Genomic DNA, 13,460 nt, shown 5'->3' with positions numbered 1-13,460 from the left:
ACCACCTGCTTCCAAGGGTTTCTGTTCACCCAACAAGGTTGTCAGAGGGGCCTTTGCTCCATGTACTGATGTTGAGAGAGGCTACATTGTCGTGCCTTCTCTAGGGTTGCCCCCAGACTGTGGAAAGCTCTTCCAGTGAATGTCTGCTCTTTGACATCTGGGGCTGCTTTTAAAAAACAAACTAAAGACCTTTTTATTTGTTCAGGCTTTTACCCCTTAAGGGCTGCCAGGTCCCTCAGCTCTCTTGTTTGTCTTTTTTATGGTTGTTCTTTGGTGTTTTATGATTTTTACTGTTTAACTTATTTTAAGGTTTTAAATGTGATTTTTATGGAGTTTTATTGTATTTTAAGTTTTGTAAACCGTTTTGGAATGTCGAATGAAAGGCGGTATAAAAACATGAAGATACAAACAAACATGTTATGATGAGCAGTCCTTGAAAATGACTAAATCTCCTGGACCAAATGGATTGCCTACTGACTTAAAAAAAAAAAATCTATGATGAGATGTTAGTAAGTCCATTCTTTCAATTGTTTAGTGAATGTTTGCTCACTAATTCTCTCTCTGATACCTGGAATGATGCAACAGTACATTAGTACCTTAAAGAAATCCCATTTCTCCATTATCCCTCTAACCAATTTCCTTATTAAACTAAGATTATAGAATCTATGCAGTTTTGGCTAGGGGGCTTAGCAAGATAATACCTGATTGCACACACAGAGAGCAAGTTGGGTTTCTTCAAGAAAGATGGTTGCTAGATAATAACAGAAGAGTAATTGACTTAATTCATTACTCTGATGGACATAATGGAAAAGCTACCTTGGTATTTCTGGATTCTGGAAAGACTTTCAACCAAGAAGAATGGAAATGTCAGTTATAAAAATTCATTTTAGACCATGTTTGTTATTTATCTGTGAAAATGTGCTAATCCCTATACCTGCTGCAGAAGCAGCGAAATATTTTAGCAGTTTTTGAAGTTATAGAAGTCTGATAATTCAGATATCGCTGAAGGATATACAAGGAAGGAGGCCTGAAATTCTCAAATGTGTTATTTTATTGTGCAGCTACACATCTAAAAGTAATTGCTCAGTGACTTAACATATCTCATAAACAGTTGTAATATTTATTTGAACAAGAATGCTCCAAGGTACTATTAGAAGTTTCATCTTGGTATTGTGAGGGAAAGACTGACAGAAATAAGACTTGGTTCAAATTAAGTCTAGTTATTTATTGCAGTGTTAAGTGTTTGGGAGATAGGAAATTTGTTTGTCCTAAAATAAACTTATTTCTTTGCACAGATGCCAGTTTAGAAGCTAACAGCCTATCTGCCTTATTATTTTATTTTATTTTATTTATTTTTACATTTCTATATCGCCTTTTGTTAAAAGAAAACCCCAAGGCGGTTTACAAAAATTAAAACATACAATAAAAAGCAATAAAAACATCAAGCAATAAAAACATCAAGCTAAAAACATAGGCCCTTATGGCCCTTCTCAAAAATGGACCTACTTTGTTGCTGCATAAGTACATTTGAGATTCAGAGTTTAAATACATAGATTCTGACTGGTCAATGAACAGGATTCAGTTCTCACTATTTCTTGGTTTTACCACCATCTCAGAAATTCAGGGGGTTATCTAAGTATTTTCATACATGAGTAAAATATTTTGTTTGTATTGTTGATTTTATATAAGTCACCTTGAGAGGTTTTTATGGAAAGGCGCCGGGGGGGGGGATCCCAATAAACTACCAAAATAAGCTAAATATTAAGTACTACTTATAAACAAAAGTGGTTTATTACAAAGCAAATAGGAAACAAGATTATTGTAACTCTAATCTCTAGAGTAAACAATTCAGCAAGAGTAATTAATTATCTATTCACCATCACCTAACATATTTGTTAAATGTTCAAAACAACAACTTTGTACTGTTGTTGTCTCTATTTTGTTGCCCAGTCTATAGCTATGGATTGGAAGATGACAAAATGAAAATAGTTTTACCTTTTCAATACACACAAATGCAACCAACCAAGAAATTTGCTGGCAAGTACTTAAGCAATTCTTACCATGTTTTAAGCAGAAAAATGTTGTTGCCTCACAAAAATATTTCCCTCATCAATAAATTACTCCTTTCAGCAAATTAAACACTGCCAGTTCCTATCTGCATGACAGTGGTTCTTAATGTGGAGTCCACCAGATGTTGCTGAACTACAATTCCAAGCATCCCCAGCCACAATAAATTGGTCAACCCTATGTGACACTAATAAAGACCACTGGAGGAAGTTCCAATTACCACCTTATTGCAGGGAGCAAAAGTTTATTGCAATAGGTGGAGAATCAGACAGCTAAAATCAAATGAGTTGACCTTTCCCAACAATTATTATTTGCTTATCTACTTACACACTTCCTGTGGTGGAGCTACCATCTGTGAACAGAGAGCCATTGGTCCGTTCCATTTGGGCCAGCCTAAAAGAGAAGCAGGATCTCAGACAAGAACAAATAGGACCTATTTTTATTCTACTTCAAACAAGTCAGTTCTTGTTTCAGGCAATTGCAGGGATTTACAAATGAGTTAATGTGAGCATTAGGAAGTAATCCTTTGATTCTTAATTGGCTCCACAAAAAGTTCTGATGCCTATCTCCTTCCTTAAAGCCAAGATCCCCCCCCCCCCGATATCCCTCACATAATCTTTTTGGTATTATACATCACTGTCTCAAATTTTGCTGTACAGAGACCCATCTTCTCTCATCCCCTTTACTTTATCTGTCAAAACTTCATACAGGCTTCCTCAGTCATTTTAATGGAGTGTGTGTGTGTGTGTGTGTGTGTGTGTATATATATGCATGCCATTGAAATAAATAGCAAGGCCTTCTGTTGTGTAAGCTCCCCCATTCATGAGACACTGAATCGGGGCAACAGCATAGAAATATGTTCCATTGGTTTGGCAGTGCCTTTAAGCAAGGATGTAAATGTATTTATGGAAAAACATACATGGAAGTAGGAAACAGCAAACTGAAGGATGGGCTCCCTTTTCATGTATGAACCTACCTGTACACTTTAGTAATAGGGATGTGCAAAATGTTTTGACGTCAAAACGTTTTTAGTGTCTTGAGGTTGAAACAAAATTCCCTTTCAATAAAGGGCCTTTTCTGAGCTTGTAACAAAACAACCCTGTTTCGATTTGAAACATTTTGACTTTCTGATCACCATTTGAGATGCTCTTTTTTCCTTTCTCATTGGTTTTCAGGCACTAGCTTCCAATTGGCTTGCGATCTTCTTCCTTCTTATCATCATACAAATCAAGTGTTGCCATGGGCAACTCTGCTCTCATTATCTGGGGGGAGCCCAAAGGAGGGAGTTTCAAAATGTATTTAAAGGGAGAGGGAGCCAGAGATAGTCCTTATAGTGTGCCTTTCTTGAAGAGGATACATCAGGAGAGGAGGAAGGAACGGAGACTTAAGCAGCAGAGAGCAGACTGGTGGTTGCGGTCTGACGCTGCCTGGCCCAGTGTAGAGAGAGACAGAGAGTGCATACTGGCTTCTCTCTCTCTCTCTCTCTCTCTCTCTCTTTCTGCAGTGCCAACCAACTGCTTCCTCCCCAAAACAGTGATTCTCTTTTGGCCATTTTTGGACTGTGTTTGAAATGTATGTTCTGCGTTGGGAGGGACAGATTCCCTTTTATGTGTGCTTCTGCAGTGTTTTTCAAGGCAGGGTTTCAAAATGCATTGCAAATTACAATGCAAAACATGTGTGTGCACTCTGCGAGGGCAGCTTGTTCCAACCATAGGGAACAATGGGGACCCTCGAAACACCCCATTATTCCCATGGGTAGCTCCTAGGGACACCAAAATGGGTTGTATGGTAGGGCATGATAGGTGCTACCTTCCACTCAACACAGAAAAGAAACGGGCAAGCAGGCAATTTAAAATGAATTTTTAACCTTTCTCCAAAAGCCCCATAGGACCCTATGGGAGTTTTGGGAAAAAGTTAAAGATTGGTTAAAAATCACCTGCTCATCAATTTCTTTTATGGGTCGGGTGGTAGGTAGCACCCATCATACCCTACCATACATCCCACTTTGGTGTCCCTAGGAACTACCCATGGGGAACAATGGGGTGTTTCGAGTTTCCCCATTGTTCCTAGGGCCAAAACACTTGAAACGTTTTGAGGTTTGTTCCACTGAAACAACCAGTTTGACCGCTGTTTTGAAGAAATGTTTCGGCCATCTGCATTTTGTTTCAAGCTCGAAACAGAACACAACATCAGTTTTGTGCACATTCCTATTTAATAATCTAGGGAGACCTGGTCTGTCATCCCCTTCCATCACTGGTGCGGGGGGTGGGGTGACACAGGATAAGGCTTTCTTAATGCCAGCACCAAGATTCTCGAACTCACCCCTCAGGGCAGCTTGCCTTGCTCCTTTTCTATTAGTTTTCAGATGCTGGGTGTAGAACATTTTATTTCAGAGGATAATTGTGATCAATTGAGTTAATAATCTGCTCTAATTGCTGATGTTTTTGTTGCGTTTCTTGATTTTATCTGGCTGTATTAACACTGATAATATAGTGTTTTTATTTTTTGTGGTGATATTGTTTTATTTTTTCTGGATTTGTTCAGATAAAAACATAGTCTATATATATCTTAAATAATCAATTGATCATGTCAGTAGTTGTTGTCTGTGTGCCAGTTTAAACATTACACTCCATCACTGAGTCTCAACACTTGATTCCCCTTTGTCCAGGGTATCTATTTTCAAAGGAGTATTCCATTTTGTAAACTCAGTTCCACTTTTTGTGGTGATACGTTTTGTTTTGGTGCTTCTTACCTGTTGGCATATTGCTCTATTCTGGAGTGCGTGTCATCATGAAATAGTTGGGGAGATTGGGAGGGGCTACCAAACAAAATAAAAGGAAAATAAAAATAGAAAAAATGAGAACACACATTTCATTTGTCAAATTATAGGGGAAAAGGTGTACAGCATTAAATCAACTAATAATACTGTTTAACAGCAAGCTGATATGACTATTAAAAAGCTAAGGGGATCATGAAAACATATAAGCAATAGCATGAAAATGTCATTTAGTTTAGCAAAATCCTTTGGAAAGGTCTCCAACACATGGAGAACTAGAATGAATGGAAGGTGCAGAGGAGCACAGTTGTGCAGATGAACAAGCACCATTAGTGTCAACAGAATGTATAGAATAAATTATTGGTGGATTGCACCCAACAGCGTTCTAGGCACAAACATTTCAGATACTCACTCATATTGCTCAGGCCACATGCTGATGAGTGTGATAGGACTGCAAGGGAAAAAAACAGAAGACAAAGGACAGAACTTTAATGCAATTTAAGCAGGAAATTAAAACACACACTTTTTCTTCAATGGGCCTCACAAATGCTTTCCATTAGAAACAACAATGGCACAGAAAAGTGGCCACAACATAACACTTAGTAAACTGCAAGTAGTCTTAAAAATAACTTCTTTCCCCACTCCGTAGCTGGAAACTAAACTAATTGAAAGGTCGATTCCTATGCATTTGTTTAAATCTCTCTAGAACATTGGCTGATATCCAGACTAATGATCCACCAATGGGAGAACATTTCCTGCTGGAGTGTTGTTAGCTTGGATGTCAGTGACTGAACTTACAAAACCACACTTTAGTAGGGATGGGCCCGGTCCGGACCTGGGCGGTTCGGTTTGGGTGGAGGGGGTAGCTGTAAGAGCGGCGGGAGGGTTTACTTAGCCCTCCCGCCGCTTTCCCACTCTGGTGCCATAACTGCAAGAGTAATTGGGGCGGCAGGATACCTCCCTGCCGCCGCTTCCCCGCTGTTACTGTAAAAAAACTCCCAGTAGTCCTTTGCGCGCACGCACATTGTGCGCATACTTCACGTCTCTGTGACGTGCGCGCGTGCGCAAAGGACTACAGGGAGTGTTTTTACAGTAACAGCAGGGAAGGGGCGGCAGGGAGGTATCCTGCCGCCCCAATTACTCTTGCAATTACGGCGCCAGAGCGGGAAAGCGGCGGGAGGGGTAAGTAAACCCTTCCTCTGCTCTTAAAGCTACCCCCCACCCCAGTGCCGGACCGCAGTTGGCGGTTCCGTGCACACCCCTACACTTTAGCACAGAAGCTGATGTGTAACATTGAAACGTTTGCTATTTTAACATATGTTTATTATCAAATAGTATTATTTAATATCTGCATATTAAAATGAGGTCTTGAAAAAAGCTTGTGTTCTGTAGAATGCATATTTCATTGCCATTATACCGTCTTAAACCACACTTTATTATCATTAGGTAAATGTACAGTGTGTTCACTCTGCACATTTTGATTTGATTGTAATATTTATAGATCTTATCCAGTTTTGACATTTTGGGCATGGATAGAGTTGGGCTGAAAGGAGAGCAGCAAAGGGGCAGGTTACAGAGGAAGTATGGCTGCTACAGAGTCAAGACTAGTTCTAACAGTAATTGTATCAATAATATTTCAGTTATAGTATGCTCAAAGCTAGCGTAACATTTAGAGATATCTTTTGAACAAACATATTCGATGAAACCATCTTAGGCAGCAGCCACTAGATTTCTCAGTTCTATTAATATTTTAAATCACTTTTAAAATTTAAAATACATTAGCCCTCAACAAATGTCTTTTTTTTTAAAAAACCCACAAAATTTATAACAGTACAGAACTTTTAAGCATGATCCAGCCTGAACACTTTAGGCCAGGAGTTCCCAACCAGATGTTGATCAACTACAACTCTCATTATCCCTGACTTTAATTTGTGACTGGGGAGTTATAGTCCAGCAACATGATGGGAGTTGCAGTCCAGCAACATCTGGAGTACCACAGGCTGGGAACTCCTGCTTTAGGCTTTAATACTATGCATCCTTTCCTAAGAGTAAATCCCACTCAGTGTCATGGGACCTACTTCCAAGTATACACGGTGAAGATTGCAGGGTGAAGCTCAATGGCTGACATCCTTAATAAGGCCTGTGGGGACACACTGGGAGTTCTTACACAACTCCCTCACACAACACCTACATACTCCTGAAGTTGCTGGACCACCCCCCCCCCCCCCCGCAACCAGCAGTAATGTGTTTTCACTCTTACAGAGAACTTCTGGAATGGAGGCAGCACTTGAAAGTATTAGCCCTTTTGCACAACAGCGTGAGCACAGGATTAGGAAGTTGTAAGAGGGCTCGGCACATCCCCACAAGCCTTCCTAATTCAAACACTGTTAGTCAGGATGTCAGCCACAGTTTTTAATGGAAAGACCAAAAAGATATTTACTACTTTCCCATTCATATAAATGAAAGCTTAACATTGGGTGTATTGTGCCAAAGTGCTTAGCTTGGTCTGTATTGTGCCTTTTCATCAAAACATTTTCATCTTGGTTTCTTCATCAACTCTAGTTGTAAATGTAAATGTAATGTAATGTAAATAAATAAAATGTAAATAATAATAGTCTAGATTTTCCTTGAAAAGCTTTTTCACTGCCTCCACTTTTTATGCATGATTCTTGCATCATACCACAATTCACACTAAGCTAAGATAGCAATATTTATGGAGGTACTCTCCCCCTGTAGCTTAAGAAACATCATGATGGAAAGCTCAAAACAGAAAGCGACAGATCTATATTCAAAACTTACGTCTCCAAATTGTCACCTTCTAGGACTGTTTGCACCGGTAGGTAGCCAAGTCGAGGGTGTTTAGCAAAATATTTCTTGGACCGAAACTTATTCTTTAGCACCTTGGTGAAATCCCGTACATCTTCTCCTGATGTTGTCTGGGATACGGGGAACACAGAGATCAAATTAAATATTTACAATTCTATCAGCACTGAAAATGTGTTAGATTATATGGTCAACTGAAGCCTCGGTGCAAAGTGCAAATGATAGTGATATTAAGAGTCAACAAACTAAAGACAACCTTGTAATGGCTGAACACAAACCAATACGAATATCAAAAGCCTATATATACATACATCAATATTCTTTATTTATTTAACTTGCTTTTAATATTTTGCTCAATAGTGCTCAAATTACACAGCAATTTATACACTTTTTTCAATTTAATATTCGTAATAAAAAAAACAAACCCCTAGAACTGGCACAAGCCTAAAAGCCATCAAATTACATTCAAAGGGGAAAGGTAATTTAACCACAAACATTAGAGACTATTTTAATTCACCAAAGTAGTTTATTTTTGGTAAAAGTGAGGAAATTACATCTGATATTCTGCTGCTGCCCCGTTTTCATGGATAAAGTACTAGCTGAGAGAGAAAGCAAAAATGCTTGCCAACCCCTATAAAAATATAACACAGGAACACAAGAATTGCCTTCCTGAATCAGACCACACATCCATCTAATCCTTTATCCAGGGACTGTAGAGACAGCTGAAATGATTTGTGTGACCACAGGAGCCTTTTTCTTTTGAGCTCATATGATTACACAAGTCACTGCAGCCAAAAATACAGTGGAATTCTCTGCCATAGTGGAACCTAAGGAATTCTCTGCCACAAGATGTGGTGACAGCCAACGGATAGTTTTAAGAGGGATTTAGATAAATTCATGGAAGTCAGGTATATCAATGGCTACTAGTCTGACTATAGGCCAATTTCTGCAGAATCATGAGGCCCATTTTACAGAAGCATATATTTATTTTTATTTATTTATTTTTACATTTATATCCCGCTCTTCCTCCAAGGAGCCCAGAGCAGTGTACTACATACTTGAGTTTCTCTTTCACAACAACCCTGTGAAGTAGGTTAGGCTGAGAGAGAAGTGACTGGCCCAGAGTCACCCAGCTAGTATCATGGCTGAATGGGGATTTGAACTCAGGTCTCCCCAGTCCTAGTCCAGCACTCTAACCACTACACCATGCTGGCTCCATAGCCTACAGTTATGTCAAATATTTTTAGTAATACTATCACTGGTATTTAATTAATGGTATAATTTATTAATTGAGATGCATGTATCACGAAACTGACACATAAAAAAACTTTCAGACTTATATGCTCTTCAGTACTGTGAAAACATTTTTATTGTAAGCGAAGTGATTTTATTACACAAGCAAGAGAAATAACTACAGTGAAAACAGTAAAACTTGAATATTTCCTATTCACCGGTTAATCTAAAAAATTCGCAGAATCATCTGTGCACAGCGCTCTGAATCATACTCAAATGCTAGAAGACCTGCATCTCTCCAATATAATCCCCTTGGAAAGCATCTACTTCTATGGCAAACCTCGTGTTGTTTAACCATGGGTCCAAATGCTCTCTGCTAATTAGTTTCCATTTAGAGAGTAGAATAGCAAAGTACTAAAGCAGAATTTCACTCTTGCCTTTCACAAATCTGAAAGTCAAGATACATTAGACTGTCTCAAGATCCAAGGGCCTTGTTCAAAGCAATAGCTAAACAAAGATTCCACAAAATGTTCTGTCAAACACTTTGTTTTTATCATTTCCACATGTGGTTAAAAATGACAATCTCAGGATTACAAAATCAGAAGCCATCAGTAGTACCACAGGAATGAAACAATGAATGGCTAATATGAAATTACACTCAGTGGAACTTGTGAATTTGAAAGTAAAGCCCCATTCAAGGCTAGGATGGTGTAAAGTTGCTCTGGGATCTATGGCAAGGCATAGCCCTGTCTAAAGGAGACTGCCCTCCCCCTTATCTGCCTCCCTGCCAAATAACTCACTGGGTGGGCAGCAGTAGCTCCAGCCCTCCTCATTCCTTTAATCCACAGAGGGGGAGACTTTGGTGGCAACATTGGGTTTTCCCTTCCTACCAGCTACTAGCATCTGTATTATTACAGAAGCCTGGGAGAAAGTCCATAGGCTAGTGAGGGCAGAAATGAAGAAATCACTCAGGATCCACCCAGATCCTTTTTCAAGTAAAGGAGCTGCCATGCAAGTTGCATAGAAAGACAAGGAAAGTATAAAATCAAATAGAGAGCTCAGAAAATAAAAGGTCACCATACAACACTATATTTTCTTATCTCTATACATGTGACTTGTGCGGCAGTTCAACTATGAGAGGGTCAGAATGGATTCCAGGTGGGCTCTTGCATGGTTCCTCAGGTCTCTGCCCAACTTGTCTCCACCTGTGATGCCTAACCAGGGGAGTAACTATAAACTGAGCAAATAGGTTCAAATAATCTGGGCCCCCCAGCTGCTGAGGGCCCCCCATCCCACCCCTCCCTATTTTCTTCATTATCTCCCATCCCTTACTCTGATTGGTCGCTAGAGAGAGGGGCGAACACGGGCCCCCTCTCCCCTAGCTACACCCAGGGATCTAACCCTAGTCCCTCTCCAATAAGACAGATGAAAGGAGACTGCATTAGAGAAAATAAAACCATCATCATGCAGGCAGTGCACAGGAAGAATCAAGAATATTTTAAAGTATTTTCACTAAAGTGGAGATCTTTAGAGCTCTTGATTACAGGTTGGGTTCCTTGGTAGTGGCCTGCATTTCCCAATGAAGTTCCACTAATTATGCAGTTTCCAAATAATTCAGGAAGGTTTTAGGATTGGTTTATTGGTTTTTAAGATGCTGCATGGACAAAATCCTTTTCACTTTGCTTGACTTATTGCTCCATTTGTTTCTTCTCATAGACTGAGAAGTGCTGAAGCTGACTTTTTTTCCAATTCCATAATTTCCCTTTGAAGTTTAAAAGTAGGGAAGGCAGGGGTTGTTTTATGTTTCCTTGCCATGCAGCTCAGTCACTTCTGTTTGAGCTTCATCATGTTGGAACAATTCAAGATTTTCAGTTAGGCGAGGCCTTATTTAGCCTAGCTTTCCCCAGTGTTTCAAACTTTAGTAATAAACAGATCTTTAAATAAACGTTCAAAATTCTCTTGGTGTTGATTTGTTTAAGATCGCTGACAATTCATACAGTTTGTGCAGGAAAGAAATTCTGTGGCAGAGCTCTCTCTTACATTAAAAACTTTACGTAAAATGGTTGCAGACTACATCCCTTGCATTCTATAGCCCTTTGTCCCACTGTTTACATATTTTTTCTCTACATGTGTCTATGCATACCTATGTCTGCCAACTGAGGATAGGACTTTATACATCTGAAGACATAACCTCTAGTTCAGTAAAGCTACAATAAATTTGCCAGTTGTTATGTCTCTAGGGTGCCACAAAACTCCAGTTGTTTTTGCTGCAACAGACTAAGACAGCTATCCCTCTGGAGAGATTATTCCTGTAGTCAGTGCTTTGTCAGGAGTGGCACTTCATTTTTGCATAGGATTTTATATAGATGTTCCCCAGCTCTCTTTTTGATGTTTTAGGTGGTGGTTTTTTGTTTGTTTGTTGGCCAATGTGTATTTTATAATGGGGTTATTAGCATACAACATACAGGGAGAATTGCATGTGGTAAAATTCTGAGGAATGTGTTTTTCCATCAACCAGATCTAGTGGTGGATTTAAACCTGATAAAACTTGCTGCCCTTTTGCTTTACTTGTCACTGATCTACTACTTTTGACTAATCAGTTGTTATTTCTGATTAACCTAAATGTTTTCAGTAGTAATTTTACAGCATCCTGAGGGAGCAATATCTAAAACTCTTAAGGGAGGAAGCCACAAGACTGAAGGGAAGATTGCATATTAATCAATCCAGTTTGGGTCCCTCTCTTATATTTAGTAGATCATCCTTACTCTGTTGCTCCAGTTCAGTTCCTGAAGTCCCCAATGCATCCTTAAGATGGCCAATATTTACAAATTACAGTATAGTCCAACTCCAAAGAAAATCACTTAGTTTTGAACTTAATTTTTGTGCCCACTCCTTATGAATTTTCCATACAGTAAATTGCTCATAATGTTTTGGAAGACAACTATCAAACAGCAGTATGTGTTGCAATCCAATGCTTTTTAAAATAATGATGTACAAAAGCTAGTCTCAAACTTTCTTAACAGGATGTCCAAATAATTGATGAAGTTAGCACTAAAATGCATCTCAAAATGGATGTTGTTATTCCTAGGTATTAATCCACCCAATGAACTTCCCCAACCCTTTCTAGCAGTCATGCCAAATAAAAAGATGTCATCTATATACCTATATCAGTACCTGATGAACCAATGGTGATGATTAGAAAAGGATTACCATACAGAGAGCTTAATATTGCCCTATATAAACACTGACCATTCTTGGATCATTGGGAGTCTATGGTAATCACCTTTGTTCACCAACAGAATTTCTGCTTAAAGGACCCACTGCCATTCAGACTCAACAACAATGAGCTAGATGGGCCAATGGTTTGCCTAAGTATAGTGCAACATCAGATGTTCATGTGCAAGACTTGGAGGAAAGCCTAAAGGAAGCCCCTGGATTGTAGCCTAGGTCAGATTTAAACCTGCAGTTTTAAAGAAGCCTAGGTCAGTTTTAAACATCCTTCACTGACTTGGATCCTTTATCTTCAACATTTTTAGCTTGAATTCAAGAACACAGTAGTCACTTTCATAAGAGGGATCATATATCCTCTACGTCACCCCCACCCCCACCCCCACCCCCTGCAAAAAGGAAGAGAAGGGTATAGCAAGAAATAATTTAAGAACAACCCATTAACAAGAGTCAGTAAATCAGACAGTACTCACTGGTATACAATATTCCACCATTGGGTAATGCAATTTATGGCCCTTTGCTGTACGACCAGAGAAGAAACAGCTCTGGCAGACATCATAGTTGAAATGTTTCAAGCTCCGATATCTGTGGATACAATGGAAAAACAAAAAAGATTCCATTTAAGAAAGTCTTAAAGGTTTTTGGCCAAGCTTCACAGACTTGTTGGCCTGATGCAAGAATGGGCGCACAGGGTGTATTTTTAGAATTCTGTGCTGTTAAAATGTGCTGAATAACTTGCATCTGACCATGATTAGAAATAGCATAATGAGTTGTGCAGAATCTTGACCAGAACTAGTGAAGCTTTTTTTTTTTTTGGAAGTGTTGTTAGAGTATATCCCTGTTTGGTATGGCTCATGTTAATTATTTATTGTCTGGCACAAAATGTCACAGAATGTCATTTGAAATAGTTCAATGTTATCTGAGGCAGCTTCTACAGCAATAGTAACAATAAATAGGAGGGTGTTGAGTAAAGTTGTGACACTTGCACTCCAGGTAAGTCTTCTCCCTCCAGTATGGACTCTGTCTGGGCTACCATTGCTTTCCTTTACTCTGTTGCATTCTGCAGCCCATACTCTACAGACCAATCTGATCACATTATCTTTCCCTTTTGATGCCAGCTTTTGAGAATTAGCCAGATCACTTTGGATCATGGCAGCAAGTGCATCAGTTTTCTGCATCATTCTCCCTATCCCACGCACACTGTGCAGCCTTTCCTGTTGAACTACCTTTTGGGACCGGCTAACATACTGTCAAATCTACAATCAGACCACCAAATTGTACAAACAAATATTTTAGCACTTTGATGCATGTTTGATGCAGCACTTTTTTGAAG

At 39.2% G+C, this 13,460-nt stretch overlaps 1 protein-coding gene across 15 annotated transcripts in view; it reads right to left on the bottom strand.

Annotated features, from left to right (window-relative positions):
• UTRN (utrophin) overlaps positions 1–13,460 on the bottom strand; it is a 567,675-nt gene that overhangs the window by 41,167 nt on the left and 513,048 nt on the right. For 13 of the 15 annotated variants that reach the window (XM_053290644.1, XM_053290686.1, XM_053290678.1 and 10 more), the window contains 5 exons: positions 12,601–12,712; positions 7,643–7,779; positions 5,256–5,294; positions 4,820–4,885; positions 2,395–2,460 (listed from right to left, as the gene is read on the bottom strand). In XM_053290644.1, coding sequence (XP_053146619.1) covers positions 2,395–2,460; positions 4,820–4,885; positions 5,256–5,294; positions 7,643–7,779; positions 12,601–12,712 — 420 coding nt within the window. The remainder of the gene's footprint in view (positions 1–2,394; positions 2,461–4,819; positions 4,886–5,255; positions 5,295–7,642; positions 7,780–12,600; positions 12,713–13,460) is intronic. The other 2 variants (XM_053290679.1, XM_053290697.1) reach the window with 1 other exon arrangement.

This window comes from Hemicordylus capensis, chromosome 1 (assembly GCF_027244095.1).
Source record: "Hemicordylus capensis ecotype Gifberg chromosome 1, rHemCap1.1.pri, whole genome shotgun sequence".
In the NCBI taxonomy this organism is placed as follows: Eukaryota; Metazoa; Chordata; class Lepidosauria; order Squamata; family Cordylidae; genus Hemicordylus; species Hemicordylus capensis.
Note: the sequence above shows the minus strand (reverse complement) of the source record. Positions and strands in the feature narration are given on the sequence as shown.